This window comes from Neovison vison, chromosome 14 (genome assembly GCF_020171115.1).
Source record: "Neovison vison isolate M4711 chromosome 14, ASM_NN_V1, whole genome shotgun sequence".
NCBI classification, from domain to species: Eukaryota; Metazoa; Chordata; class Mammalia; order Carnivora; family Mustelidae; genus Neogale; species Neogale vison.
The window spans coordinates 10,603,925-10,631,649 of NC_058104.1; the positions used below are offsets into that span (position 1 = coordinate 10,603,925).

Here is a 27,725-nt window from a genome sequence, read left to right on the forward strand (position 1 = left end):
GACATGGGTGTATTGGAGTCAAAGACAGTGATGGAAGAGGAAGCTAGGTGGGGTGTGGCGGTGAAGGGAAGTGGGGATGTTCAAAGCCCCCAGAATCTCCAGGCTGAAAGGAAGGTCTTCCTGGGTCCCTGTTTTCCTCCCCACTAAGCTGCCTGTTCTGCTTCTGCACGGAGCTTCTGGCTCATTGGTGCCAGGTCTCTCTGGGGTGGAGTCTGCGCCCCTCCCACTTCTTGGAGGGAAGGACCCCAGGCCCCTAGGCCCTCCCCACATGCCCCGGGTGCCCAAATCCACAGAGGCCTGGTCTCACCACCTGCCATCCGGGCACCAAGTGTTTTATTAGAGTCCAATTTTTATCCGCACCGCGGAGAAAGAGGGAAGGGGGGAATAGAGAGAGGGGGAACCCGGACCAGACCCCAGACCCCTCCCCCCATGGGAGCCCAGGGCAGGTGCCCTGTTGGGCCAAGGAAGACTTTGTGAGATCCCTGAGGGCCCCAGGAGGAGTGGGCTGGGAGCAGCAGCAGAGGGCTGGCGGGGGGAGGGCCACTGCTTCCCCATCGATGCCCAGGCCAAGGCCCTCAGTCTAGATCTTACCCTTTCTTCAAAGGGCTGTAGCACCCTTCTCTGGGTAGCCTCCACTGACCACCTCCCCACCAAACCCAAGAAGGAAGTGCTCCCTTGGTCAGGCCCTGAAGTGCATGTTATCCTATGCCGGTGATCCTGTGCTACCATCTGGCCCATGTCCCAGACACAGGGCACACCGGGACACCAGGCCTTGCTCGGTCATCGGACTGCATTGCCCTCTCCTGCTCCTCCAGGCTCTTCTATCTACCCCTCTCTCCTCCACCTTCTGACCTGAACCCCTTTAGGCCTCATGGCCAGATACACTGTGGTCTGAATGTCCCACCTCTTGTCATGCAGAAGGCCTGGCTGCTGTGGCCTTGGCCCAGGGCATGGGGTGAGCGCTGAAGAGGAGAGCCTGGCCTGGAGAGGAGAGGGGGGACCAAGAGTGAGCTCCCCGGCTCCTCAGGCTGGGGCCCACCCGCGCCGTCTGGGAACTCCTGGGCCAGGGGAAGGGCTGCTGGAGACTGTGGAGCCGGCCTCCAGCTCTCAGCCAGGATCCTGCAACCGGTCTAGAAGGAAGCAGCATCCCAGTCTGGTTAAGCCATTCTTCCTTCTGTCTAACTTAGATCCTGCTTGCCTTCCCACCGCTTTGTCTGCCCATTGGTAGAGAGGATCCGAGGGCGCTGTGGAGAGGGTAGGGGAGGCTCCCAGGTCTGGCACCTTCCGAGGTGTCCCTGGGTCCACTGAGCTGTCCCCAGCCTGGTGAGCTGGCATCAAGCAGGAAGGGGGACAGGGTGATCCCTGTGTTCGCAAAGGCTCTTTGTTCCCTGGACACGATGGGCAGGCAGGAGGTGGGGGTGGGGACCCTCTAGAAGCAGCAGAACCCAGCTCCTCCTCCTCTGCAGGGCGCCCACCCTCAAGGTCTTCCCTGGCCTGGGGACCTCTTTGTAGCAGAGGGGTGCAGGCCCCCTCACAGGTCCGGGGGCCTGACCCCTTGCCTTTCCCTATGCCAGGGGGCACCAAACTCGGTCTGTCTGGGCTCAGAAGCCCCCACTCTCTGAGCTGCTCCGGCTGTGGTAGCTGGGACTGGGGGTCCGGGAGGGGCTGCGCGTGCGGCTGCGGGTCCCACGGCTGCGGCTGCTGTAGCTTCCGTGGCTGTGGCCTGGGCTGGGGCTGCGGCTGGGGCTCCGGCTTGAGTAGTCGCTGCTCAGGCAGCTGGAGGAGGACGAGGGGCTGGGCCGGTAGTAGGGGATGGGACGCTTTCGGGCACTGCCGGGAGGGAAAAAGCTGATTACAGGCCATTCAAGTCCCTGAGCTCTGTCCTGAGCTCTTTCTTGGGCCCTCATTCAGGCCCCGAGCCCTTTCCCAGCAGTGGCCAGGGCTTCCCTGCCTCAGTTTCCCCTGAGCTCTGGCCTTGGAGTGCACCCTGCCCCAAAGGGATTGGACAGTTTCATTGTTTTGTTTTTCCTCACTTGTCTTCAGAGAAAGGGAACCAAATCTCTGTTTGGCCCAAGAAGGTGCTCGATAAATACTTGTTGAGTAAATTCAACTTTTAAATATAGACACCTCGGGGCACCTGGGTGGCTCAGTGGGTTAAAGCCTCTGCCTTCGGCTCAAGTCATGATCCAGGGTCTTGGGATCGAGCCCCGCATCAGGCTCTCTGCTCATGGGGGAGCCTGCTTCCCCCTCTCTGCCTGCTTCTCTGCCTACTTGTGATCTCTGTCTGTCAAATAAATACATAAAATCTTTAAAAAATATATATATATATATATAGACACCTCACATCAACCAAGCTAAGCAGTTTCTGGACATGGAAAGGGTTGTGGGGATGGCCCAGCCCTGCTTTTCTGGTTCCCACAGAATCGAGGGTTTGGGTTTGTCAGGTCACTTCAAGGGGACAAGGAGGAAAGCCCTGGCCGTTGCTGCCCATGGCCACGGCCCCGCCCAGTCCCGCTGGCCCCTTCTCACTCAGCTACCTCCCCCCGGCCCAGAGTTAGTTTGAAGCCAGGAGGCTGTGACCCAGAGAAAGAAAAGAGAGTGGTTAAGGGGGCAACAGTGCCCCATGGCGTGGGGTTAATTCTGAGGAAGAAAACAGGTGTAGTTAGTGGGAGGGGCGAAGGGGGGTGCCAGGTGGAGGGTGCAGAACTCCAGCAGGCTAGGGCCCTCCGCATACAGGTGAGGCGCATGGCCTGTTTGGGGGTGTCCCAAGCCTGGCCATCTGGCCTCTAGCTCTGGGCTGAGCACAGGAGCCGATGCCCTCTCCTCCCTGAGCCGTCTACATCACCAAGGACTTGGAGGGGCTCGTTTGAGAATCCGTCCATGTCAGAGCTGAAAAGATGCTCAGGGAGCTCTGCTCATTGTTCAGACAGGGACACCCAGAGCCAGAGAGGCACACCCATCTCCCAAGGCTGCCCAGCAAGGTCTGTGGCAGAGCTGGGCTCAGAATTTTGCCTGTAGCCCCGGACCCCAAGTCAGAGGTCTAGGGCTTCAGAGTAATTTCCACAAACACAGACCATAATTTCACAGGGAGACTTAGGCCCACACTGTCGAGTCCTGGCAGAGAAGCTCTCTGCTGTGGCTTCTGCCATATCTGCCACACACTCCCCAGGGCCCCATTGGACTGAGGTGGGGGGAGGGGAGAGTGGAAGGGACAGGCCCTCCCACAGCTGCCCCAGAGAGCAGGCTGCTGGTGCCCCCTCCTCTGAATTCCTGGGAGGGGGGAGGACGCTGGGAGGTGAGCATTGAGGTTAGTGACAAAAGGAGAGGCAGACAGATGACAGCTGAACAGAGCCAGATCAGCTCACATGGGCATCTCCCCGGCAGCCTGTGGGGAGGGGGTCCACCCGGCCCCCAGGCTGGCCACAGGCCACTCGGCAGGCTGGACCTTGAGATGAAGGAGAAAGGGAAACATCATTGTCGGGAGATGGACGCGGGGAGGACGGAGAAAGGGAGGGGCTCCAGGAGGGACTGCTGGAATCTTCCGGAGCTCAACTGCAAGCCCACTGCTGCCCCACTCAGACCCAAGTACACAGCCCCCTCCCCACCGTGCGCCTTCAGACCGCTGCGTCTGCGTCCCGCCCTCCCCAGCACCTCCAGTTCTAGCTTCTCTCCTCCTACAGGGGCCTCTAGCCCTCACCAGGCCCTCTTCCTCCTCCCGAACCCCACCTCCCCTCCCTTCACCGGGTTCAGTCCGTCCCGCCCGGGCCCCTCCGCACCTGGTGATGCGCCGCGGCTCCATGAAGCTGGGCGAGTCCCGGCGCCGCTTGCGGATGGGCGAGTAGCTGCGGGAGCGGCGCCGCGCGCGGGCGGCCTCGGCCTCGGCGTGCCTCGCGCGGCCCTCGCCGTCCTTGTCCCTGCGGGCGCGGCCGAGGTGAACGACGCGGCCCGGCCCGGCCGCCCGGGCCCGGCCCCGCCGCCGCCCCTGCGCCCGGCGGGACCCCGGGCCCACACTTACCGGCCCAGGGTTTTCTTGGGCGACGGCGAGCGGCTGGGGCTGCGGGTCCTCTTCTCCGCGGAGCGCGAGCGGGACTTGGAGGGCGAGCGGCTGGAGCTCCACGAGCGCGGGTGGGGGCCCGGGCTGCGCGACGAGCTCTTCCCCTCTGGGCCGCCGCGCCTGCCGTGCGCGCCCGGGGACGGGGAGGTGCTGGCCGGCCGGGCGCGCGGGGGCCGCTCCTTGGCCCTGGTGGAGAGTCAGGGAGACAGGGACTCAGCTAGAGAGACAGTGGGCTGGGCGGGGGCGGGGTGGCAGAGAGGAATTTAGAGGGGTGCGGGTGACAGGGAGGGGGCTCAGCCAGGGATTAAGGGGGTTCAGTGGGGGGGAGGGATTCGGTAGGGAAGGAATTCTATGGAGACGGAGATGTGGATGGGAAGGGTTAGCGAGGGGGAAGTGGTGCGTGAGTTCGTGGGACGGGACTAGATTCCCAAAGGAGGGAAAAGGGCTGGGGGTGGGCGTGGGGTGGTGACATGAGTGTGGAAGAGGGTTCCGTGGTGTCAGGGACGGTGATCGGTGCGAGGAGGGTGACCGCTGTGGGGAAGGGAGAGCTCCAGGGCGGGGAGAGCGATCAGTGAGGGGGGAACTCAGTGCCTTGGGGAAGGAGAATGATCGAGTGCCGGGGAGCGAGGTCGTCGGGTGGGGAAGGAGAATGATCGAGTGCCGGGGAGAGAGGTCGTCGGGTGGGGAAGGGTGCTCCATGGTTGGGGGGATTAGAGATCACGGAAGGGAGAGAGCTTACTGAGACCGGAGAGTGGTCAGTGCGGGGAGAGGGGTCCGTGGGCTGGGGGGGGGGGTCGGTGCGGGGACTGTTCCGTGGGGAGGGAGGGGAGTCAGTGCGGGGAAGGGTGTTCCACGGGGATGGAGGGGGCGGGTGGGGACAGGTGTTCCGTGGGGGCGGGGCAGGGCTCAGGGCAGGGAGGGGACCCCGGTGCGGGCCCGGTCGGGGTTGGGTGGCGGACCGCTCACCGTTTCCCGTGCGCGCCGTGGCCTCGCTCGGAACCGGGCCCCGGCCCGGGCCCCGGGGCGCCGCCGCCGCCGCCGCCGCCACCGCCGGAGTCGCTGCTGGAGCGGGCCCTGCTGAGCGAGCGCGACGAGCCCCGGGGCGGCGCGGGCCGGGCGCGCCGGCGGCCCTTGCGGCGGGGCGCGGACGCCGAGGACCGGGAGCGCCGCCGCCGCCGCCGCCGCCGCCGCCGCCTGGCCGCCCCGCCCGCCGCGCGGCCTCCTCTGCCCTGAGACGACGGCGCCGAGCGCGGGCTCGGGCTCTCCTTGCCCCGCGCGGGCGGCGTGGCTGCGCCGGCCTCCGCCTGGTCGCGGGCCCTGGGCGAGGGCGAGCTGGGCTTCTGACGGGGAGAGAGGCAGAGAGGGCACGGAGGGGGTGGAGAGGGGACGGAGGCACAGACAGAGACGGGGCGAGAGAGACGCCCGCAGAGACAGAGAGAAGCGACGAGGTCGAGAGTCCAGAGCAGAGAGAGAGAGACAGAGGGAGAGGGAGAGCCGGAGGACACAGAGCAGGGGGGAGTCAGAGAAGCGGGGAGAGGAGACGGAGGCGGGCAGAGAGAGGGGAAGAGGAGAGACAGAGAGGACAGACCAAGAGAAGGAGCGATGTCGAGGGCGAGAGAGCGGGCGGGTGGGGTGGGGGGAGAGAAGGAGAGGGGGCTTTCACCGGGCCCAGGCCGGGGTCTGCCAGTCCCGGAGCATCGCACAAACGGTTCCCCGCGCCTGCCCTGCCTCTGCCTCTCCTGAGTGTCCACCTTCTGGCCTCAACAGTGCAGCTCATGCAAGGTTCTCGGCATGCAAAACACAAGAGGGTCGGAGCGGTGGGGGGAGGGGGGCTGAAACGGAGGGGGCTCCAGGACGGGCACGGGGGCTGGCATTGCCCCCCCGATGGGACGGACGATCCCGGCAGAGAGTAGAGAGAGGGCGGGCACCGGGAGGCCGGGCCAGGGCCAGCCCCCCCAGGCCAGGCCCCCCAGCGCGTGGGGGTGGGTGAGGGGATGGAGGGGGCACACGGCACACAGATGGGGTGGGGGCGGGGCGGGACAACTGAACTCAAAACTGAACCGAAGAAAGGGAGGAAAAACAGAAAAAATAAAATAAAAACAAAACAAAACCAAAATCCACAAATGTCATTAGATACCAAAATCAAAAACAATGTCTGAACTCCTGGGGAACTGACATTTTTTTCTGTTAACATTTTTCTTTCTTTGTTTTCCGGCCCTGCAGAGACCTGTGGAACTGTCAGTAGCACCCGACTGTCTTTCTGTTTCTCTCTTTTCTTTTCCTTTTTTTTTTTTTTTTAAAGTTCTGATTTTTTTTTTTTTAAGTCCCTCTTGGTTAACGTCCACTTACCAATAAAGTGGCACTTCCTCCTTTAGTAGGTAAGATGTGTAAGAGAAGGGAAAAGTGTGGTAGCGTAAGTTCATCATTAGATTCACAAAAATGCAAGAGATAGAGAGAGAGAGAGAGAAAAACGCAACCACCCCATTCTAGGCCGAGAGGAGAAGGACTGGCAGCGCCCGGCTCCTCGGGCCTGAGCAGACACCTCTGGGGTGACTGCTGGATAGAGATGTCAAATGTTTTTCCAAAAGTGCAGTTAGGACACAAGGGTTGGGATTCAGAAAACCAGAAAGGGAGACTGGTACCATCAAAAGGTCCCTGGCTGGCCACCAGGGGTCTGAGAGCTTGCCACTACCTCACTGAGTGACCCTGGCTACGTCACCTCCCCATCCTGGGCCTCAGTTTCCCCATTCACAAAATGAGAGCGCTAGGCTTTGCTTCCTGATGTCCCTTCCGGAGAAAATATTCCAGGATTCTCTGTGCACCCCTGACCACCCTCTCCATCCTCCTCCCTTCACAGAACTGACCCCTCCCCCTGTCCTTGGGTTTCCCTCTGGTAACAGGTGATTGCACTCCTCTGTTTTAGAAGTCGGTCCCCCAACCCCTGCCCCACCCCCAATCACCAGCACCAGCTTGACTTTGAGCTCTCCCCGGCAGATTATCGTGTTGGGTTCAGCTCTGTAACCTAGGTTTTGGTCACAGAACTTGGCTTCTAGGAGGGCCTCAATGTCTTCTGTTGAGGAAGGAATAAGTGCCTTTACAAGGGTCGGGGGCCAAACCAGGTCATCCTAGAAGAGGGGCAGGGTCTGGGCCAAGCTTTTTTGGCAGGCTCCTTGGATGGGAGAACAAACCAACTATCACCCCTCAGGGCATCTTGCTGCCAAGAGACTGGAAGGAGCATGGTTTCCTTGGCATGGCCTTGGCGTTTCCCGCAAGAGGCAGGGTGGTGCCAAGGACGACTTTCTCTGCAAGCATCCAAGAAGGCAGAGCCTTCTGGAGGCAGAGCCAAGAAGTCATTCCCATTGGTAGAAAGGCACAGCCAGCTCATGATTGGCGGCTGAAGCAGCCAATGAACACTGGCCGTAGCAGGTGTGGCAGCTGTCCAGAGTCAAATGGGCCATGAAGGCCTCCTGGGAGAGCCTGGTGTCTCCCTCTGGGGCAGAGTGGATATCGCTGGGTACTGAGATGCCCCCCTGAGCACCCCAAACTCTCCTGGTCACCAGCTCATCCCTCATTCTAGGCTAGGAGACATGGGAACTGGGCTGACTAGCCATGGCCCCTGTGAGATGGCAGTTCCATTCTCAACAGACCTCACCAGGATTCCCTTGGCTCCCCTGGCACATATCCCCTCCACCCCAGCAGGTGGCCTACAGCTCCCAAGCCCCCAGGGCTAGGTTCTATCATACAGCATCCTGTTCCCTCCAGGGGAAGCAAATGAGAGAGAAATCTCCAGGCTCTTCAAATTTCCAAGTTCTTTCTATCTCCTGGGTTGTCCGAGCGTGTAAAGTGAACAGATACTAGGTGGGGGAGAGGGACCCCTGGGAGCCAAGGCATAGTGACCCTTGCATACCCAGGAAACACTGGACCCAGGCTTTAAGAAGCCCTTGCTTGCTGCGATGGTGGTGGGGCGTAGCAAGGAAAGCAGGCAGAATATTAAACTGGGGGTCAGGGCCTGGCTGTGAACCCTGGCTCCGACCTAGACTCTGGATTTGCACCTCCTCCTCTGACTCCAGGAGAGAGGCCAGCAGCTGGTGAAGGAGACTGAAGGCCTTGATGTTTCTTCCCACAGACACCGTGGGAGTCCTCTCTCCTTCCCACTGTTGGGCTGGGAATGTGGTGGGAATGTTAGGAACAAAAATGGTCTGGGTTGGGTGGATGCCCACCACCCCCCAGCCCTTACCCCCATCATGTTACTACCCTCTGCACCAGGCGCCCTGGGCTCCTCTGGACGCTTCCTGCCTGGCGTGCCTTGAAGTCAAACCCTCTCCCCTCCTCCAAGGCAATACCATAGCTTCAGATGATAGTAACTGGCAAAGTGGAACACCCTGAAATCAGCCCTGATGTGAGTCTGTTGTGAGTCCTCAAGGAAGCAACCTAACTCTTGGGGGCCTCAGTTTCCCCATTGGTAAATTGGGGATAGTTGGGGTCTTTGGTGGGTGGGCCTGAATAGGCATTCAGAGGTTCTTTAGAGAGTATCAGTGACTGACAGTCCCTTCACAGATGCACAGGGCCAGACCAGTGCTAGAAGGTCTGGTCGTGCCAGGATGGTGGCGGACAGGAGGAAGGTGCTGCTGGGCAGGGTGGCAGATGGTGCCTTCCCTGGGGGAAGATTCCTAGGGTCGATCTCACACCCTTATCACCATCCCTTCTTGGAGAAAGGGTCACCATGATCCCGTTGGAGGGTGGGCCTCATCCTCAGCTTGGCTGGGTCTCGTTCTTCCCAGGAACTGAGGAAGATCCAAGTTCAAAACACCACGGGATTTCATAGCTAGACAGGACTGTTGTGTCCAGGGACCTCCAAACATCTACTCCAGAAGCCTGATCTTTCTGACTCCTGTCCCCTCTTCCCCTTCCCTTCCCTCATCCCTCACCCACTCACAGCCTGGCTAATGCCTATGGGTCCTCAGCTCAAGACCACCTCCTCCAGGAAGCCTCCCCTGACCCTCACCTTGAGTCACGTCTTTCCTCTATGGTCCCACAGACCCTTGTGGTTTCTTTCAATAGGGACGGTGCCAGGCCGTGTTAGGGCAGGCTGTGAGCAGAGCTTCCCATCCACGCTTCAGCTTTTCTCTCTAATTGTTCTGAGTCATTTTCACCAGTCCTCTAGCCTGGCAGGTGGGGGCCTCAAACCCTGGTCAGCCTGCCCCTCACCAGGCATGGACACCCAGGCCCGCAGGTGTGCTCAGCAAATGCTGGCTTAGTGTGCGGGCAAACGAACGAATAAATGAGCGCACAGGACCTTGCCTATCTTTGAGTCCGGCTTCCAGAAGCCTCTCTGCTCCTTGCTACCTGCTATCTTCTCTTTTGCTTGTGTAAGAAATCTCTGAGGGGAAAAGACAATGGAAAAGAGTAGCAAGAGACGGTGCGCTGGCCCAATTCTGGTATTTTTAAGGACAAGAACACTGAGCATCTGGGGTGCTTTACCCTTGCTCCACCCTCTAACTCCGCATCTGACAATCCCATTTCTGGGTCCCTGGTCACATCAGGTCCTCCCGGAAGATGGGGCTTCTTCTACTCCTCCCATCAGGCTGGGACAGAGTCTCCCTGTGGGGCCAAAGGCAATTTCTTCTTCCCTGAACAACTTCCTGTCTGCCTTCCCAACCCCCCTCACTGATGAGGAACGTTCTGAGTAGTGGAGTTCCTCACCACCTGCCCTTGGGGCCGGCATCGGGGGAGGGGAGGAGGAAGAGCCTGACCTTCTCTTTCCCAAGCTGAGGATGGAGGCCCACCAAAGCCTCACAAGGGCTGGGATGTCAGACTTCTGTGGCTACTCCCAGATGGGACAGGAAATAGCTCAAAGAGCCGGGATGGGGAGGTCAGTCCCCTGAGGACCTACCCCTAACCTGCACCCTCAGTGGGACCACATGAGCACTGGGCTGGGAGCTGCGAGTCTCAGGACCTAGGCTCAGGTCTGCTCCAACACTTTGGGGGGAAACTTAGCCCCCACTGACTGTCCTTTCTGACTCCTCTGCACATAAGGCTCCAATTCAGAAGACAGAAGGATGCTAGGGTGGGGGGAGTTGAGGGAACCCCTGTCTGGGGTGGGTAGTGGTCCAGGAAGGGGGAGGGTGAGCTGAGAGTCCCCTCCATTCCCCAAATTGCCCTACAGAAACTTCGCTAAGTAGGCCCTCTAAGTCCAGTGCCAACTCACTTGCCCCCTGACGTTCGACTACCATTGCCCCCAAAAGATGGACCTGGCAGGTTCAGCCCTGAGGCCAGCTGCTGCCCCAGAGTCTGTAGCTCCCACCTAAAGTTCCACCTGCCACCAGGACAGGACCCCTGGGAGCCCAGCAGGCCCTGGAGAAGGGGAGGGGCAGGCAGGGCTCTTTCCTCAGGCTCGGCCTCAGCCAGAACTTCTTCCAGGATCTGGAGGCCAAGAGGCCTGGCACAGGCGCCTCCACCACTGCTTACTGCCCAAATAGGCCCCAGGGGCTGGCAGGGGTGAGGGGCGGGGGGCTTAGCAGCTACTCCAGACAACAGAAATCAGATCGGCTCAACGGCAGCATACAGTTCAGGAAGGGAACACGGACTTGGAATGCTAACCACACAGAAATGCATTCGGACAACAAAATGAGAAAGAGAGGGGGGCAGAGGGGGCTGGGGTGGGAGAGTAAGAAGAAGGAGCAGGGCAGGTGGACAGGAGGGGAGAATGAACCAGAGAAATTGTCGGGGAGCGGGGGAAGGGCGGGTAGTCAAGAAAACCAAATGATAAACCAGGAAACACAGCTTTGTAGCTCATTTGGAGAAAATGCAAGTTTACAAATGAGTAGTCACTAAAATAAAGAAAGAAAAGGGAGAGGGGGAGAAAACCAACCAGAGCGAGATCGAGAGAGAAAGAGAGAGAAAACCACATTCAAACCAAGCAGAGTGGCAGGGCTTATCTGGAGATGGGAGCGAGCGGGCGCACAGCTGAGCCGGGATACCTACCTTCTCAGTGGTCAGGGACAGGAATGCAATAATAAAAAAGAAAAGAAGGTCTCCGCATTGGGAATGCAGAAGGGAGGGGAGAGACAGTGACTCTAAGCTGCGCTCCCCCTCGGGAACCAGCACCGTGTAGCCACTGTGGCTTCTGGTCTAGTCCCAGGGATGGGAGGGGGCTCCTGCCCAGCAGTTCTCTTTGCCATTTTTTTTCCTTTTTTTTTTTTTTTTTTTTAAACCCACAGGCTCCAATAAGCCAAGCTTTCCTTAACTCTTTAAACAACAGAAAACCTCCAGAAAGCATGCAGGAAGCAGCTGATGGAAGCAGAACCAGAGGGTGGGCCAAGGAGAGGGGCTGGCAGCATGGGGAGAGAGGCCCATGTTGGGGAGAGAGATGGAGAGAAAGAGAGACAGAGACAGAGAGACACAAAGGGGGTGGGGCAGAAGGAAACAGACAGACAGGCAGGGAATAGAGAGAGGTGGGCCCAGACGGAAAAAGGAGAGAAAAGCTGTTTCAACAAGGCAGAGTGGGTAGATGGGGCGAAGGTGCTGGTACATTTAAAAGGGAAGGCAACCACAGATTCAGTTGGAGGCCAGATCCTGCCTCAGGCCTACCACTTTCCCAGGGCTTCTGCATCATTTTAGGAAAACGCATCCCTCCTGCCTTCTGGCTTCATCCTGGAAGAAAGGCCAAGATGCCCCTTCCTATCCTGACTGCCTCCCTCCATCTGTGGTCACGGCTCTTTCCAGGGGCAGGTAAGGGGGGAGGCCTGGGATGGGACAGGCAGTGCCACGGGCACCCCTTCTTGGGGTCACCCTAGGCCGCCCATTTTGTGATAACATTTGAGTCAAAGGTAGAGGCCAGAGAGAGCCTCTAAGGGCCTTGCTCAGGAACCTTCTCTGCCCCCTTCACTGAATAGTGAGGCTTCCCTTTGACAATTCCAGTGCCAGGGACAGGTAGAGCCAAGGCAGGGGCCCTACTTCTAAGTCCTTAAACCCTGCACGCTTTTTCTGGGACTTGGGCTCAGCATCTCACTTCTTCGCCCCAAACTGTGCGACCTCAGGCAGCCCCCTTTCCTCTCTGCCTCACTATTTCTGTCCCCATGGGGGGCTGTGCCTAAACTGGGAGGGCACAGGGTTCCCTGACTGGCTGAAGAAGTTCTCCTATAGAGTTGGGCTTGTTGAATGCTGGGCCCACCTATAGCCTGGTCTCTGTGTGGGCAGGGCCCAGTGCCAGGGAGCTGAGAGCTGGGCGTGTGCCATCGGCATCTGGAAGGGTTCCCCAGGGGAAGGCAGGAGCGGAGACAAACAGCATCCACCTCCCGAATCCTCCTTTCCTTACTTAGGGTTCCCAGAGTGTGCTTTCCATTGACCACTCTCTCCACGTCTTGGCCGTGGCTGGGTTTCTTGAGGTAAGAGGGCTGGGGTCTCCTTTTGGGTCTACCTCTAAAAAGCTGTGTGACCTGAGCTGGCCACTTGACCTCTCTGAGCTCCAGGGAGCAGTCAATAGCAGAACCCAGAAATCCCTTTGGGCGTTTCTCCTTGGCCTGAGATAGAACAATGCAGAAATATGCTGGGAGCCAGCACCCCACCGGCCTTGTTCTTTTGCCTGGGAGGGTCTGGCTTTGAAGCCTTCACCTGAACTAAACTCTCTCGGAGGTGTACAGCTCCCTCATCTAGGATCTGAGGCCTGGCACAGAAGGTGCTCAGCAGCCTGGCTTTGTCATGCCCAGCCATCTTATACTAGATGGAAGCATGGGCTCACTGCCCTGGGATGCTTCCCGGGTGATGGGACAAGGCTCTCTTCCTTCCTGGGTCTCCCAGCTTCCCTCCAAGGTTCCTTCTAGACAGGGATATGGTGGAATGGTCTGGGCCCCTTCTGTTCATTTAAAAGCTGAGGCAGTTCCAACCTATGCCCTGGGGTTGGGAAGAGAGGATTGGCAGCTGCTGCAGATTTGCCAGGAGCTGTTGGCCTGGGAGTCCCTTTTTAAGTTATCTTCCCTTTTAAATTCTGGTTACAAAGGAAAAAAGAATAAGGATATAGAGCTATGTATACGATTAATGTTCGCTTGAGACTCAAAACCCATCTGCATTAGGAGAGGCTCCCACAGTGACACGCACAAAAGCGAAATTCTAGAACAACATAGAAGATAGGAAAACAAAAACCAAACCAAACCAGAGAGATCGTTTGCATTTCTGTACATTACCAAAGGAAACGAAAAGAAAGAAAATACAAATAAAAACAAAATACCAGGAAAAGATACACAAACTTCCCCACCCTCTTCCCTTGCCAACTAAACAAGAAATGGAATCACAGTATTACCACGGTTCAAATGGGAGGCTAAAAAAACAAGCAAAAACATAGACGGGGTTAAAAATGGTGAGCTTTTCTTTCTTTCCTTTTTTTTTTTTTTCCGTTTGTTCTCTCTCTTTTTTTTTTTTTTAAAGGTAGCATCCAAGAATACCCCGCTCCCCCCAAATACTTGTCCCCGAAGACATTTTTGGTGAATGGCTAAGTCTATGACCCCCCAACACCCCCGCCCCCATCTCACCTCCCCGGAGGTACAGGTGAGAGGCCTGGATGTCCTGAGGTCCCAGATCTCGCAGGGCCCAAGGGCAGGGAGAGGATTTGGGGAGCATGCTTCATGAAAGGGGTAACACAGTGCTGCCTCCCAGGAAAGTCCCAGGGCAGTGCCCAAATGGAATCCCACTCTGGGAGGGAGTCAGGATTTGGGTGCTGTTGAGGTGGAGTCCTCCCCAAGGCTAGAGGCTAGGCCGTCTTCCTTGACTGCTCTCTTCTGGGGTCTGTGGAGACTGTTCTGTCTGTACAAACCCAGGGCCCATGGTGGTCCATTGCTTAGGGAGGGATGGTACCAGAAGTGGGACGAGCCCACTATTGGCCCTGGCTGCCTTCTGTGCTTTTCCAGGAGGATGGCAAGCTCCCATGAGAAGGTGTTTGGGGCTCTGGCTCTGTGCCCTTAGTGGTGGGGGCCTAGGTACACCCTCTCCTGGATTTTCCCAGATGGAGTCATTATCTCTGGGGCCTGTGGCACCAGTCCCTGTCCTGGTGTTCAGCTACCTCTGTGTATCCTCTCCTACCGCCAAGGCAGATCCTGGGACAGGGATGTGATCTTCCCTATGTGATCCAGCCAGGTCCCTAGGAGCTCAGGAGCCTGGTACCCTGTCCAAGTGGGGGCAGTCTCAAAACAGGTAAAGTCCTTTAAATTTAACCTTGAGACCAAGAGCCTTTTGTCAGCTGCCTTTGGTTTTCCTCCCTAAGGCCTTGGGAGTAAGGGTGTTTGAGAAAAGAAAGGGAGTGAAGGAAACAGCCAAAAATCAAAATGAAACTGACCAACACGGACATGTTTGCTGCTGAGACCTGAGGTCTGGGGAGGGGCAGCCCCACCCTCCCTGCTGAGGCCTCTGGGGCAGTTTGGATTTGGTTGGGGGGAACCTGCAGGCCTGCTTACCCCAAGTCCCCCGTGCCCACCCCGAGCCACGCCCGCGCGGCCAGTACTGCAGCCCCTTCTCCCTAAGGGGGCTCTATCCCCAACTCCAGGAATTCCAGGATCGATAGACAGAAGGGGATGTGGGCCTCCCTGGGGGCTCGGGAGAGCCCCACCCCCGACCCCAGCCCAGCCCAGCCCAGCCCATCCATCTGAGAAAGGCCGAGAAGCCTGTCTGTTCTACCAGCCCCCACCATCACCACACCTGCTCGTGGGTCTCAAGGACCCCGTGCCCCTCCGCAAGATGGGTAGGGGCGGTTTTTGAGTGGTGTTGGTGCGGCGTCTCTGAGGGAGCAATGGGTACACTGGCAGGCGCTTTAGGAAGGATGGGACACGGGGACGTGGGAACCTGCAGGGTTGAGACATCTGTCTGCGCGTGGGCAGTCCCTGGGAAAAGGACAGACTCTGCTTGCAGCAGGGACTTTAGAAATGCAGCTCAGCGCGGGCTCGGGGACAGAGAAAGGGGAGGGCTCTAAGGGAGGGGGAGTGAGGCTGTGAGGGGGTTGAGGGAGGGAGGGTGCTCAGAGAAGGGGAGAGGGCTTGGTGGGGAGAGGGAGACTCCGGGCCTCAGTGATGCCCAGGGGAGATCCTGTCTCTTGAATCCAGTTCCTGACTGCGACCCCTAGCATCGTCCACGCCCCTCCCACCCCAATATGCCTGTCGGGGAGGGAGGCAGGAGACCCTGGGTTCTCCTCAGCTGTGTTCCCAGCCGGCAGAGAGCCCCAGTGGTCAAGCCCCCTCTGGCCTTCGGTTTGCCAAGCTCAAGGGTGGCCCAAGCCTGCAGGGCCCCCTCCCCGGACACTCCGGCCGGGTGGGCGCAACCACCAAGCATTCCAGGCCACCCCCAGGCCAGGAGGGGGACGCGGCGCCTTCCTCCCCGGTTACACGCTCACCACGCCCGACCCGGCGGGGCCGCCCCCCCCTTCCCCAGGCGCGGCGCAGCCCGCACGGCGCGGGAACCCTCTGCAAAGCGAAGCGTACGTACATCTGGCGGGCTGTGCGCCGAGCCGGGGCGGCCCCCGTGCGCTCCGCTCCGCTGTCTGCTGCCGCCGTTCTGCTGGGGCGACCCCCATCCGCTGCCGCCAGACGGGGAGGGCGACCGGCTCCCGCTGGACCGCTGGCTGCCTGTCTTCCGCCCGTCATCTCGGTGCTTGGGGCTCAGCCTTGGGGAGGAGGGGAGACGGGGGAGCCGGCGTGGGACGCCCCCTCTGCAAGTGGAACCGCTGCCCCTGCACGTAGGGCAGCCCCTCACCTGCTCTCTCCCTTGCATTTAGCGAACAAGGCCCTAGCTTGCACGCGGCTTCGATTTCCAGTTCAAGGTCTGGGGCATCTCTGGGCAGGCCTTGCCCCTTCACTGCGGGATGAGTGGGCACCTGCTCTCTTCTGGTAGGACCCCCGCCCCCCCCGCCCCCGTCACTGCTGTTCCGTCCACCATCCTCTTCCCCAGCCCCCTCTCCAGCCCTCCCGAGTGTTCAGTCTGCGAGTGTTCAGGCAGCTGAACCACCTCTGGAACTCCTCCCAGGGGCCCAGGACCTACCTGCTGGGCGATCTGGAATCGCTGTAACGGGAGGAGAGGGAGGGGCTCTGGGAGCTGCCGCTGCTGTGGCGATTGGACCTCCGACCTGGGGACTCCCCGTGTGGCCTGGGAGAGAAACCAGCCAGTACCTAAGTTCTGCCTGACCTCCCCAAGGGGGACCCCACCCCCTTTAGTCTCCTACAGAGGTAGCCCCCCTCGTCCAGATGGGTCATTGGTGGGAATTAGGAAAAGGCGCCTTTTTGTCTAGACAGCTCCGGTCCCCAAGACCTCACTGACCCCTCAGCCGGTGCTCTTGTGACTAGGGTGGAGGGATGTGGGGCATAACAAGGGCAGAGCTTGAAAGAACCCTGGATTGGGAGGCAGGAGGCCTGGGTTCCACTTCCCAGCCTGCCGCTGATTCGCAGGGGCTCTTAGCTTCCTCTCTGGGTCTGAAATTTTCCATCTGGGCAGCGGGGACCAAATGAACTACACGGACCCAATTCTGTGATCCTAGAAGGGGAAGGGGGAGGAGCTAGAGAACGGGGAAGGGTTCTCACCTCTTCCTCTCTTTGTTCTTCTCTTTTCTTTTGCTCTTGGGGCTTCGAGATCTGTAGGAAGCAGAGGCAAGGTGACTGCTCAGCCTGAGCCTAGCAGAGGGGCAGGAGGAGGACTGTGCCTTGGTCTGGATCTGAGATTTGTTCCCGTCTGGGACCTGAGTCCCCGCCCCCAGCCCTGCTGGCCTGGACTTGCTCATCCCACCCCACTGCTTTGGTTCCTTTCACTCAGCCAGGCTTGCTTCCTTCCTTCCTTCCTTCTCCTGTAGGCTCTGGCCTACAACCACTGCCTGTCTGGACCCCAGCTGGGGCTCCTCCTGGGGATGCCACAAGTGATAGGTCCACCACCCCAGAAAGAAGGCTGACTTGTCCTTTCCTTCTGGAATCTGTCTCAGGACAGGCCCCTCTGTAAGTCATCCCCCCCTCGTTTGTGTCTCCTGGGCCCCAGGTCCCTTCAGACGGACTCCCTATGGCAGAGCCCAGAGTTTCCTGCCTCTCTGGCCCCTCAGACTGGCTCAGCTCTGGGCCAGCTCCCCAGGGGTTTAGGAAAGAAGTAATCTCCCTTGGGCATGATCTCCCTGACATTTGGGTCCTTTGGATTCTCATCAAGGGTTGCCCCCAAAGCTTCCCATCCCACTCAGTCCTGTCCCATACTGTCCCATCCCATCCAGCTCTCCCGGGGGAGGCCCCACAGTCCTTCTCCTTCTATCTTTGACAAAAGGATTGGAAAGCTTTCTAATAGGTGTCTGAGGTCTCACTCCGCCCCTGGTCCCTGTGGGCCCTCAACCCCACCCTCCTCGATACCACCAGATTTTAGCTGGATCCTTCTAGCCCTGAACAGATGCCTTCTTCTGACCGAATATCCAGGGGATGCTAAGAAACAAGAGGATATGTTTTTCACAGGAGCTGGGCGGGCGGCGGCAGGCCCAGGAGGCCAAAGATGTCAGTTCCAGAACTCATGTTGCCTGCTGTGGGCCTCATTCTCCCCATCTGGAGCTGGTCTAGCCCTAGGTTGCCTCTAGGTCCTTCGCAGGACCCATGGGAGCTGGCCAGAGGATCTGTGCAGACGGATAGTGACCACTAGGGGGCAGTAGTGGGGTGGTCCACAGTGGCTTCCGAGAAGGGGGGAGGAAAGGAAGGGAAGGAAGTGGGGAATGGGAAACTGGGGAAACTGGAAGGTCAGGATCAGATGTTTGTTTAGGCTCCTGCCCCACCTGGCAAGTGGCCATGGGCAAAGTCCCACTGCAAGAGTGAGACTGGGGTCTCTGACCCTCTGCAGGGCCACTGGGAGGGGCCCTGTCTCCCATGTGGGCCCTGGGGATGTGATGGCCCTACCTCTTCCTTCCCTCCATGCTGAGTTTTCTACCCCCCCACCCAAGGGTTCTTGACTTTCATCCCCTCCCCCAGTCCATCCTGAAGGAGTCACTGTCCTGCTCAGAGCCCCATGCTGGCTCCCAGCCCTGTCTGTTAGGAGGCCACCTCCTTGGCCTGGCAGTCAGGCCTCTTGGGGGCTGGCACCTGTCTCCCAGACACCACGGCTAGCCACAGCCTGCCGACCGATCTCCTACCCACTGAGCTTTCCTTCTGTACGGGTGCCCTTCCCCTGCAAATTTGGGATCCTGACGCTTCTCCCTTCCTGACACCTCTTTGGACACACCCCTTGGATAACGGACCTGCTGTGTTGTCTGGAAAATTCTTAGGCAAGGCTGACTCACGGGACCAGCAAGTGTTGCAAACAGTTGGCCTCCACCCTCCTCCCCCTCCCTCTCCCCTGCTTGGCTCTGGGAAGCAGTCCCAGGAAGGGGGAGGATGGAGCAGGGGAAGACCCTCCCCACCCTCCTCCCATCATTGCACCCCCTGGGTTTCGGTCCCTGCAGGGCGGCACTAGCCTCTGTCAGCATCGCTCACCTGTGTCGTCTCTTCCTCCGGGCCCCGGAATCAGACCTGGAGGGCCACAGAAGAGTTCTCTTGAGCTTGTCTGGGGTGGCTCGGGGACACAAATCTGCACAGCCACAGCCCTGGGCACGCAGAGGGGAAAGGAGGCCCCGGGGGAGGGAAGGTACCTGTCTCTGCGGTGCTTCTTCACACTTTTCTTCTTCTTGCGCAGGGGTGAGGAGCTGCCACAGCTGCGGACACGAGGAGGGGGAGGTGCTCTAGTGAAATGCTGCCTGGCAGGGGAGGGGCGGGGGTGGCTGGATGTGGCTGGAAAGTCAGGGTGCCTGGGGCATCTAGCTGAAGCCAGCTGCCTGTTGTACAAAATGAACTGGGGCCCCGAGGGTCATCAGGGTCCCTAAGGGTGGGTGACAGAACTGCCTGTGTTGTCCCCTAGCCACCCTTCGGCCTCCTTGGCATCGTAAGTGAGGGCTGTTTCACACCCAAGTGTCAGAGGCTCCAGTGGTGGGATTTCTGGCCTCAGGGGGGAAAGTTGGCACATGGGCAGTTTCCAGGGTCCAAGCCCTGCTGTGGCAGGCCTCCTGTCTCTGGGGGATGGCCTTGGAGTCTTGCCCACCCAGACATCCCCACTCCTGTCGCCAGCCCCTGCGGGCCTTTATCACTGACCTGCACTCGGAGTCCAGTCTCCTCTTTTTGCTGAGGGCCAGGGAGAAAAAAGGACAGACAGACAGTTGGGGCTCCAGACGTTTGCCAGGGTCTCATGAGGGGCAGGTGAGGAGGACATACAGAGGGGGAACCACAGATGTGACCCAGCTGACCCTTCCTCCCCAGGCCACTCACACTTGGTGAGGGGAGGGAGTGCAGGACGGCTGGTGACCCAGGGGTCACTGTGTCCAGTGGGGGGGCGTTGGGTGAGTGCCAATGAGAGGACTCGGTGAAGGGAGGGGGCTAGGTGCAGGGGTGGAGCCCCGCCAGTGAGGGGCTTGTAAGGGGGCGGGATTCAGTAAAGGCAGAGGGGCTCCGCAAGGGTCGGGGCTCCCCAATGCAGCGTCGGGTCTCCTGCCCACAGAGGGGTGGGCGCCCCGGGGAACACCCCCCTCCCGCCCCCGCCCCACGGCGCTCTCACCGGCTTCGCCGGTGGCCGCCTTTCTTTTTCTTCTTCTTCTTGGGAGGGGGCGACGCGGAGCTGCTGGACCAGTGCTTGGTTCTGGGGAAGAGGAGGAGGAGAGGTGAGGGAGGAGGGGCGGCCCCAGGCCCCACCCCCCCGACGCCCCCTCCCGCGGGGGGCTCTGACCTGTACCCCCGGTGCCCGCGGTAGCAGGCGGCCGGGCAGTCGCAGTCCACGGGGCCGTCGTCCTCGTCCAAGGGCGCGTACTCCAGGCCCGGTTCCGCGCCCTCGAGCAGCCGCGGGGTCTCCGCCACGCTGCCGGGACAGGGACGCTCACCACCCGCGTTTGGAGGCCAGGCCTTCCGCCTGCCACTTTACCCCCACGCAGCGCCCCGGGACCTGGTCCCCCACAAGGTCGGCGGGGTGCGCCCGGACCCCTAGAGGCTCAGGCGGGGATCTGGGTGACCCAAAGGGCTGCCTCCAGGGCAGACACCCCCGCACCCCCGCCCCAGCGGTGCCCTCCCGCCTCAGTTGTCCTCATCCCTTCTGCGTTCTGGCGGCTCAGCGAGGCCCCTCCCCTCACCCAGCCCCTCAGTCCCGTCCACGGTGCTCCTCTGCCCCGCCCACCTTTCACGCACAGAGCCCCTTTCACCGACCCCTGCCCCTGAGCCCCACTGTCCTACCCTTGGCCCCCTGCCCCTAGCTCTGCCCACTCCCCCTCCGCAGCCCCCCTTCCCCTCCTGAGCTCCCAGAGAGCCCCTTCCCATCTTCTAACTCCCCCTCTCTGGTGTCAGCCTTTCCCTAATCCGGGCTCCCCGGCCAAGTCCCTTTCCTCCCCCCCCCCCCACCCCCGCCCCGCCTCTCCCTCCACCCACCCCCAACACCCTGTCCCCAGCCCCCGCTGCCGCTCTGAAATATTCAAGGCCTGTCCTCGCCCTCGTCTCTGCGGCCTCTCGAGGCCCGGCTGCTCTTCTCCCGCAGCCTGGCCGTCATCCATCACTGTCCGGCGGCGGCAGCGCGGGCCCCAGGCCTTCGCCGCCTCCGAGACTCCCCATCCATCTTGCCGAGCCCTCCCAGGGACCGCCGCAGCCCGTCCCTGCTGCCGGCTCCGGGGGAGGGGGGCAGCCCCCTCTGCCACAGATGTTTGCTCGCTGCGGACACCTGGCGCGGGGAAGCTCGCTTACTAAAGGCAGGGGGGGCTCCCCACGAGATAATGAGCTCCGGAGCTGCACAGGAGCCCTCCTTGCTGGCGGGGGGGGGGGGGGGCAGAGTCCCTGTGTGACTTGGTACCTGTCCTGCCCCCTCTGGGAGCCTCTTCTCCAGGATAACTATGATGACTTTGTTGTGGGCTGCTGGGAGAATTCGCTGCACTATCCAGTACTGTATAAGTTCATTTTTTTTTTAATTGAACAGGCCCAGAACAGGCCCTCTAAAGGCCCACCTCCAGGGCAAGGGCTCCAAGGGGGTGGGGGCCTCCCCACCTGCCATCCTTCCTTCCAGGGTGGTTCAGACAGTGCCCCTCCCAGATGGAGGCTCATCCCTGGTTCATCTCATCCCCTACCCTCACTCCTGTGTGCCCTTTGGCCAGGCTCAAGCTTTCCCTGGCCAGAGGAGGGCAGGCCCGCAGGGGCAGAGCTTTAAGGATATGACATGAGCTTTCCGATTCACAGACAGCTCTCTACCCAGGCATGACCATGCGCACCTCCTTGTAACTCCACAAGCAGGAAAAGAATATCCCTGCTAAGGAGAGAGGATTAAGTGAGATTCTGTCTGGAAGGTCCGGCCCACGACAGTTTTCCCATGCATGGTCGCCACTGATAGACGGAGGGACCTCTGTTAGATACTAAGTCACCTCCTCTTCCAGGGTGGGGACACAAGAAAGGAAGACAGAGCAAGGAAGGCAGACCACAGCGATGAGGTGGAAGAATTTCCAGGGACACACGTCTAGGAGATCACCCATGAATCTGCTCTTTAAAGAACTGATTTTGTATTAAAAAAAAAAAAAAAAAAAGATAAAGAATTGGGTGGGGGTTGGGGTGGGGGCTGGGTGTTTCAGTTGTTTAAGCGTCTGACTCTTGATTTCGGCTCAGGTCATGAGCGTGGGGTGGTGAGATCGAGCTCCAGGTCAGTCTCCGTGCTGGGCATGGAGACTGCTTGATATTTTCTCTCTCTCTCTTTAAAAACAAATAACAAACAAACAAATACCTCCCCCCACAAAAGAAGGTAAGCCAAATATGACAGTTAGCCAGCCTCGGGGCCAATATCAAGAATGCCATTTGATTTCTTTTTTTAAAGATTTTATTTATTTATTTGAGAGAGAGAGAGATCGCAAGTAGGCAGAGAGGCAGGCAGAGAGAGAGAGGAAGAAGCAGGCTCCCCGCAGAGCAGAGAGCCCGATGCTGAACTTGATCCCAGAACCCTGGGACCATGACCTGAGCTGAAGGCAGAGGCTTAACCCACTGAGCCCCCCAGGCACCCAAGAATGCCCTTTGACTCCTAAACACAAACCTGGTCTGGCAACCTGAGGGCACACAGGTAGGATGGGAGATTTTTCTGGGGTGGTGGAGGAGGGGTTCATGTCACCCTCCCTATCCCCACAGAGCCATATGTCCCCACATCCCTCCATTCAAATCTCTCTGCTTTTGCCCACATTGCTCTCCCTGAAGCCAGCGGCCTCCTCCTTCCTGTTCCTAAAATCTCCAACTCCTCGGCCTGTCCACCCCACCCCCGCATTCCCAGCCCTGTCACCCCCACACAGCCTCAGCCACACAGATGCCTGACACATAAAACACAGTCTTTAGCAAAACTTAAGGGCACCCCAAACATCGTGTGGGTGAGCTGATGGCTGGAGGGAGCCTCCGTTTATCTCGACACAAACGTGATGAAGGTTATTTACAAAATAGAATAGCTCTGTTTGGTCACTGCCTTCCATAGGGATCCTCTGCTGCTGTAACATCCAGACTCCTCCTTCCCCGAGCTCTGCCGCCTGCATCCCTACTGACATTTTTCTTTCTCTGGCCTGGGGATAGAGCTTCTTTCTCCTCCCTCCCTGGGATCCTCTCATGAGGCCTTTCTCACTCTCTGGTCCTTTCTGAGAGGTTTACTTGGGGTCTTGTCTGCTGGGAGCCTTGAAAGACAAGAGTAGAGCATGCATAGTGGGCACAGGGAGAGAGGCACAAGGTGTCAGAACCTTCTGGTAAGACTTGCCCTGCATATTCCAGGGGTATAAATAAATGGGCCTAGGCCATGGCCTCTCTTGCTGAATTTGTGCAGCTGGTATCAGGACATCTGTTTTATAGGCTGTCCCAAGGCTAGGACCCTGGGTTCTCCTAGTCTGCCTCTCCTGCATGATAATGTCACTAACAATGATGTTCTCTAATGTTTCCATGACTACCCATGGTCCACAAATCCCAATCCGAGCCACTACCTGGTTGAGAGAAATCGCACTCCCCTCCCGCTTTACAGATGAATCAACTGAGGCCCAGAGAAGGAAAGGAACATCCCCTACAGTTTGGGAACCTTTAAGTAAAGAACATAAGTTCACTTAGGCAGTCGGCTCTGAGAAATCACGTGCAAACAGACAGACCTTGACTTTCCCGGCTGGCCTCCGCTGCAGAAGTCCGCTCAGCCACGGCCTCTCTACTTTAGAGACACGGTCGTCGTAGGCTTATGCACCGAATTCCAGACTGGTTCAGCACTTCCTGCTCTTAACCTCCTGTTTGTTAGCTAGCCAAAGCCTCACCACGTCTGTGGACTAGGCAGGGGAGGCCTTCCTCCCTCGTGGCAGAAGAGACCAAGCCCCACAGAGTGGGCCAGAGCCAGCCCCACGGTCAGGGGTCTCCTGCAGAGGGACCAAGCGTGGATGCGGGTTCCGCACCGCACAGGACACCTGTCAGACTGGCCGCCCTGGGCAAGGCCCTGCCTGGGTAAAGACTGCCCATCACGTGCCCTTCTCATGCCAGCCATTTCTCTGATGGACTGGTTCCGTCTGCCATTAGCCAGGAGCAGAGTGGCCAGCTGACAGATGAATGAGTCCAGACAGAGGCGGGGAGGACTTCAAGCAAAGGGTCTGCCCTCTCTGCTCAATCTCCCAGCAGCCAACGAGCCAGACCTGCCTGGGGCCTGGGCAGGGGGGCGGCGGGTGGGCAGGGAGGGAGCTGCGGCAGGAACCAGGGATGAGTCAGGCCTGGGGCCTCTCCTCTGGCTCCTCACAGCACCCCGGGGCGTATGGCTGTTACCACGATTACTAACTAACCTGTCACTAACAGGTTATAATACCAATGCAGGTGTTAGGGACTAGCCCAAGCACCTGACGTGTGTGTTTATTTCATTTAGTCATTTAATGCACAGAACAGGTCTGTGACATGGGTACCATTGTTAATATTCCCATTTTATGGATAAAATAATGAGGCCCAGAGATGTGGCTGGTTGCAGAAAATTAGATGCACAGAAAAAACAACAACAACAACAAACCCAAAACACTGGAATTTGCTCACTGTGTGAGGGAGTAGCTTATGAATATTGTTTTCCATAAACCCTCTCTCTCCCAAGCATTTTGTCCTGTTACATAACTACGAAAGCAATTATTCTTTTTTTTTTTTTAAAGATTTTATTTATTTATTTGAGAGAGAGAGACAGTGAAAGAGAGCATGAGCGAGGAGAAGGTCAGAGAGCGAAGCAGACTCCCCTTGGAGCTGGGAGCCTGATGTGGGACTCGATCCTGGGACTCCAGGATCACGCCCTGAGCCGAAGGCAGTCGTCCAACCAACTGAGCCACCCAGGCGTCCCGAAAGCAATTATTCTTAAAGGTTGTCTATCAGAGCGAGGTAGGGAAAAATAAAAATGGACCGATAGCCACTAGAAGAACTGATAGCACCAGAAGTAAGAAAGCATTGTGTGGATTCCAAGGCGGAGAAGGTTTTACTTTTATCCTGAGAATATTAGGAAAGTGGTTGTTAGATGCAGGCCGGGAGCATGGGGTGAATGTGAACCGAGGGCAGAAGGGGCCAGTAGGAGCAAAGGCTGGGACGGGAGGGCGTGCAGGAGGGACCTGGGATCTGCCAGCAGGTCGGGCTGCTGCTGTGTGAGGCTGGGAGTGGGGCGCCAGGCTGGGCTGAGAGTGTGGACAGCCTCTAGTGCTGGGCCTCCTGAGTCCAGCCTTGGCTGTGTGGATGGGGAAGGGGGAGCCACAGAGGGTTTCTGCAGCAAAACAGGCTCCCCAGGTAGACCAGTTTCCCAGGACAAAGGTGTGTCCTCCCTCATTGTCTCTGGGACTTCCTCTCTCTCACCTGGCTTCCAGATTAGCGGGCCAGCTGCCCCATGATCTCCCTGCCGTGTCCCCCTTCTGATTCCTCTTCCCAAGAAGAAAGCCCCCAGATACCACATCACACCTCTCAGAAACCTTCCACTGGCTCCCATCACCTCTGGAATGGATGTCCCGTATCCAGTGTGGAGACTAGACCCAAGGGGGTCTGTCTCAAGAGACTGTCACTCAGACCAGCCCATTAACTTAAGGAAAGAAGATCCCTGGGGACAAAAAGCTTTAGGAGTGACTCGGCCCCTTTGAGACTCTTTTCTTGAGTTGGAGGTGCCATAATGGGTGAAAATCAGACGTCCCTCCCCACTTCCTTTCAGTGTGGTGACCCTTCTGCTGGCCCTGGCTTTGTCACCTCACTCTAAGAGGCCATGGGATTTCTCCAGGTCTCAAAAGGCTGGTGTATGAGGGGCTGGGGTCCCAGGGGCAGGAAGCCAGAGGCATGAGGACAGGGACGGCTGGGTGGCCACTGTGTAAATAAAGAAGTTAGGGCGCCTGGGTGGCTCAGTGGGTTAAGGCCTCTGCCTTCGGCTCAGATCATGATCCCAGGGTCCTGGGATAGGGCCTCGTGTTGGGCTCTGTGCTGAGCAGGGAGCCTGCTTCCCTTCCTCTCTCTCTGCCTGCCTCTCTACCTACTTGTGATCTCTATCTGTCAAATAAATAAATAAAATCTTTAAAAAAAAATAAAGAAGTGAAGGCCCAGAGAAGTCAAGGACCTGCCAACGTCACACAGCTGGGGTGTGGCGGAGCTGGGATCCAGGGTCCAGGGGGTTCACACTGAGCTTGGAGGTTACACAGGGGAGGTGTCTGGTGCCACAGCCCACACTCTCCCTCCACTACCCCAGACTCTGAGGTAGGAAGTGAGGCCTGCTGTCACCAGCTCCCTGTCACCTCTCTGCCTTGGGCCTTGGGTTCAGCCCGGCAAACAGCTAGCGCCCCCTGCCCCCTCCAGCCTGTGAGGATTCCTGTCAGCCATCAGACTCCTTGGCTTGCTGTAGTCCCCAGAGTGCTATTTTCACACTCTTGGGGCTGCCTGAGCTAGGAGAAGCCTCTGGCCCCGTCTCTTTTCCCATGTGGAGGAGGAAACAGACTTCAGGGGGAATCAGGCAGGCTGCACTGTTCTAGGCACCCTATCAAGGAGATAGCAGTAAACAAACCTATAAAGATCTCATCTTCAATATATTCGAACACAGGAGTGGGTCCCAGGACCCAGCCAAGGCTACGTTCTCCTCTGTCTCCAGAACAGGAGTCCTCCCTGACCCCCGAGTCTTCCAGACATTGCCCCTTCCAAGGGACCCTTCCCGACTGACCACCCTAGCCTGCCTCTCTCTTCCTCTACTGAGCGCACACAGGCCTGAGGGCTGAGGGGTACAAGGGGCCACGCTGTTGTCTCTTCTGGTCAGGAGTTACTGCTAATTCCTGGTTTCAGGCTGCAGAGGGTGGGGGCAGCCTCACCTGCCCCCCTCTTCCTCCCTACTCCTAGCCCCAGCGCAGGGGGAGGCTCGCAGCACAGACCCTCAAGGACATTTCTGCTGATGATGGACACTCTGACAGATTTCCCAGCACATTCCCTGTTTTTAAATGCATCAATCCTTTATCTGAAGGAAGGCGAGATCAAGACTGGAGAAGACTGGAAAGTCACCCGCTCATAGGAGGCAGTCCTAGCTGGCACAGAGATGAGGTCCCCCGCCAGGGAGTGGAGGGAAGGGTCCAACATCTGGGATGGGGGCAGCAGCAGGAGAGACAGAGAGAGCCCCCGGGGAAGGAGGGGGAACACAGAAATGCATCCTGGAAGCCAAGGGAAAAGGAAGCTTCCAGAAGGGGAAGGACAGGGGTGGCAACTGCTAGAGAGAGGCCGGGTCTGCAGAGAGGCACAGGCCACGAGGAGTAGGGCTCTGGAGGCCACGGGCAAGCAGATCACAGTGTTCGGGCGGAAACCCACCATGGCTCCCGTGGCCTAAGGAAGCGGAGGCAACGTGTGCCACACGCTCTACGGAAATCCAGTTGAGAAAGGAGAAAACAAGGTAGGGTGGTAGCAGAGGAGTTGAGGAAGGCTGGGAATATCATTAAAAGGAAGGAGCCCAGGAGAGGGGAGAAGGGCAGGCTTGTTGCTAAAAGGGCAGGGAAAGTAGCAGGGGAGTCCACATGGGCCTCCCGCCCTCACACTGTGTGGAAAAGCATGACCTTCCAGAAAAGCTCTGGGCTGATTTGAGGGGGCACAGGTCAGAAAGCCAGGACCTCTTGGTTTGGAGGAGGATCTGGTTGTCGGGAGCTCTGGGGAGGGGAGGGAGGCCTGGCCCCGCTCCTGGGGTGGGGGGCTGGGGGGGGCATCACCGAAGGGAGGGCATAGGAGTGGCTGAGGGTGCTGTGTGTTTGGGGTGGCCAGGGAGAGGGACCTCATCGCCTCTGAGGCTGGCGCCCTCAGATCACCCACGAGCCCTCCACGAGCCTGCGGCTGCTCTGGCCATGTTTGCTCCTACCCATCCCCGAGCCGGAGAGGTGAGGTTTAGGTGAGGTAAGGTGACACTCCCCCCCGCCCCCCACCCCCGGAGCCCTCAGCTGCCAGAAGGAAGAAGAAAGGGCTTCCCCGATGCCCACCCAGGTCCGTCTACACCCGCAATGCCGCCTGTCCTTATGGCAACAGCAACGGGAAAATCTCTCAGAAGGTGCTGCTGTCCTTTTCATTGGTGTGACATAAGGTGACAGGGATTTAGGGCCTCAGCAAGATGCCTGCTCCCCAAGTTAGTCCCACCGCGGAGAAAATGCCAGGAGCGTTTACCTCGCCTGAGTCCGGGTATGGGCTCC

General features: G+C 58.7%; 1 protein-coding gene across 1 annotated transcript in view; it reads right to left on the minus strand.

Moving 5' to 3' along the window:
• Positions 1-316: 316 nt before the first annotated feature.
• Positions 317-27,725, minus strand: part of SRRM3 (serine/arginine repetitive matrix 3) — a 55,684-nt gene continuing 28,275 nt past the window's right edge. The window contains 14 exon segments of the mRNA XM_044233999.1: positions 317-1,830; positions 3,366-3,398; positions 3,400-3,445; positions 3,777-3,914; positions 4,016-4,240; positions 5,021-5,394; positions 15,521-15,698; positions 16,073-16,177; positions 16,609-16,659; positions 18,514-18,549; positions 18,669-18,731; positions 19,165-19,194; positions 19,625-19,705; positions 19,793-19,921. Of these exon segments, the coding sequence (XP_044089934.1) occupies positions 1,108-1,830; positions 3,366-3,398; positions 3,400-3,445; positions 3,777-3,914; positions 4,016-4,240; positions 5,021-5,394; positions 15,521-15,698; positions 16,073-16,177; positions 16,609-16,659; positions 18,514-18,549; positions 18,669-18,731; positions 19,165-19,194; positions 19,625-19,705; positions 19,793-19,921 (2,212 nt within the window). The 3' untranslated portion in view covers positions 317-1,107.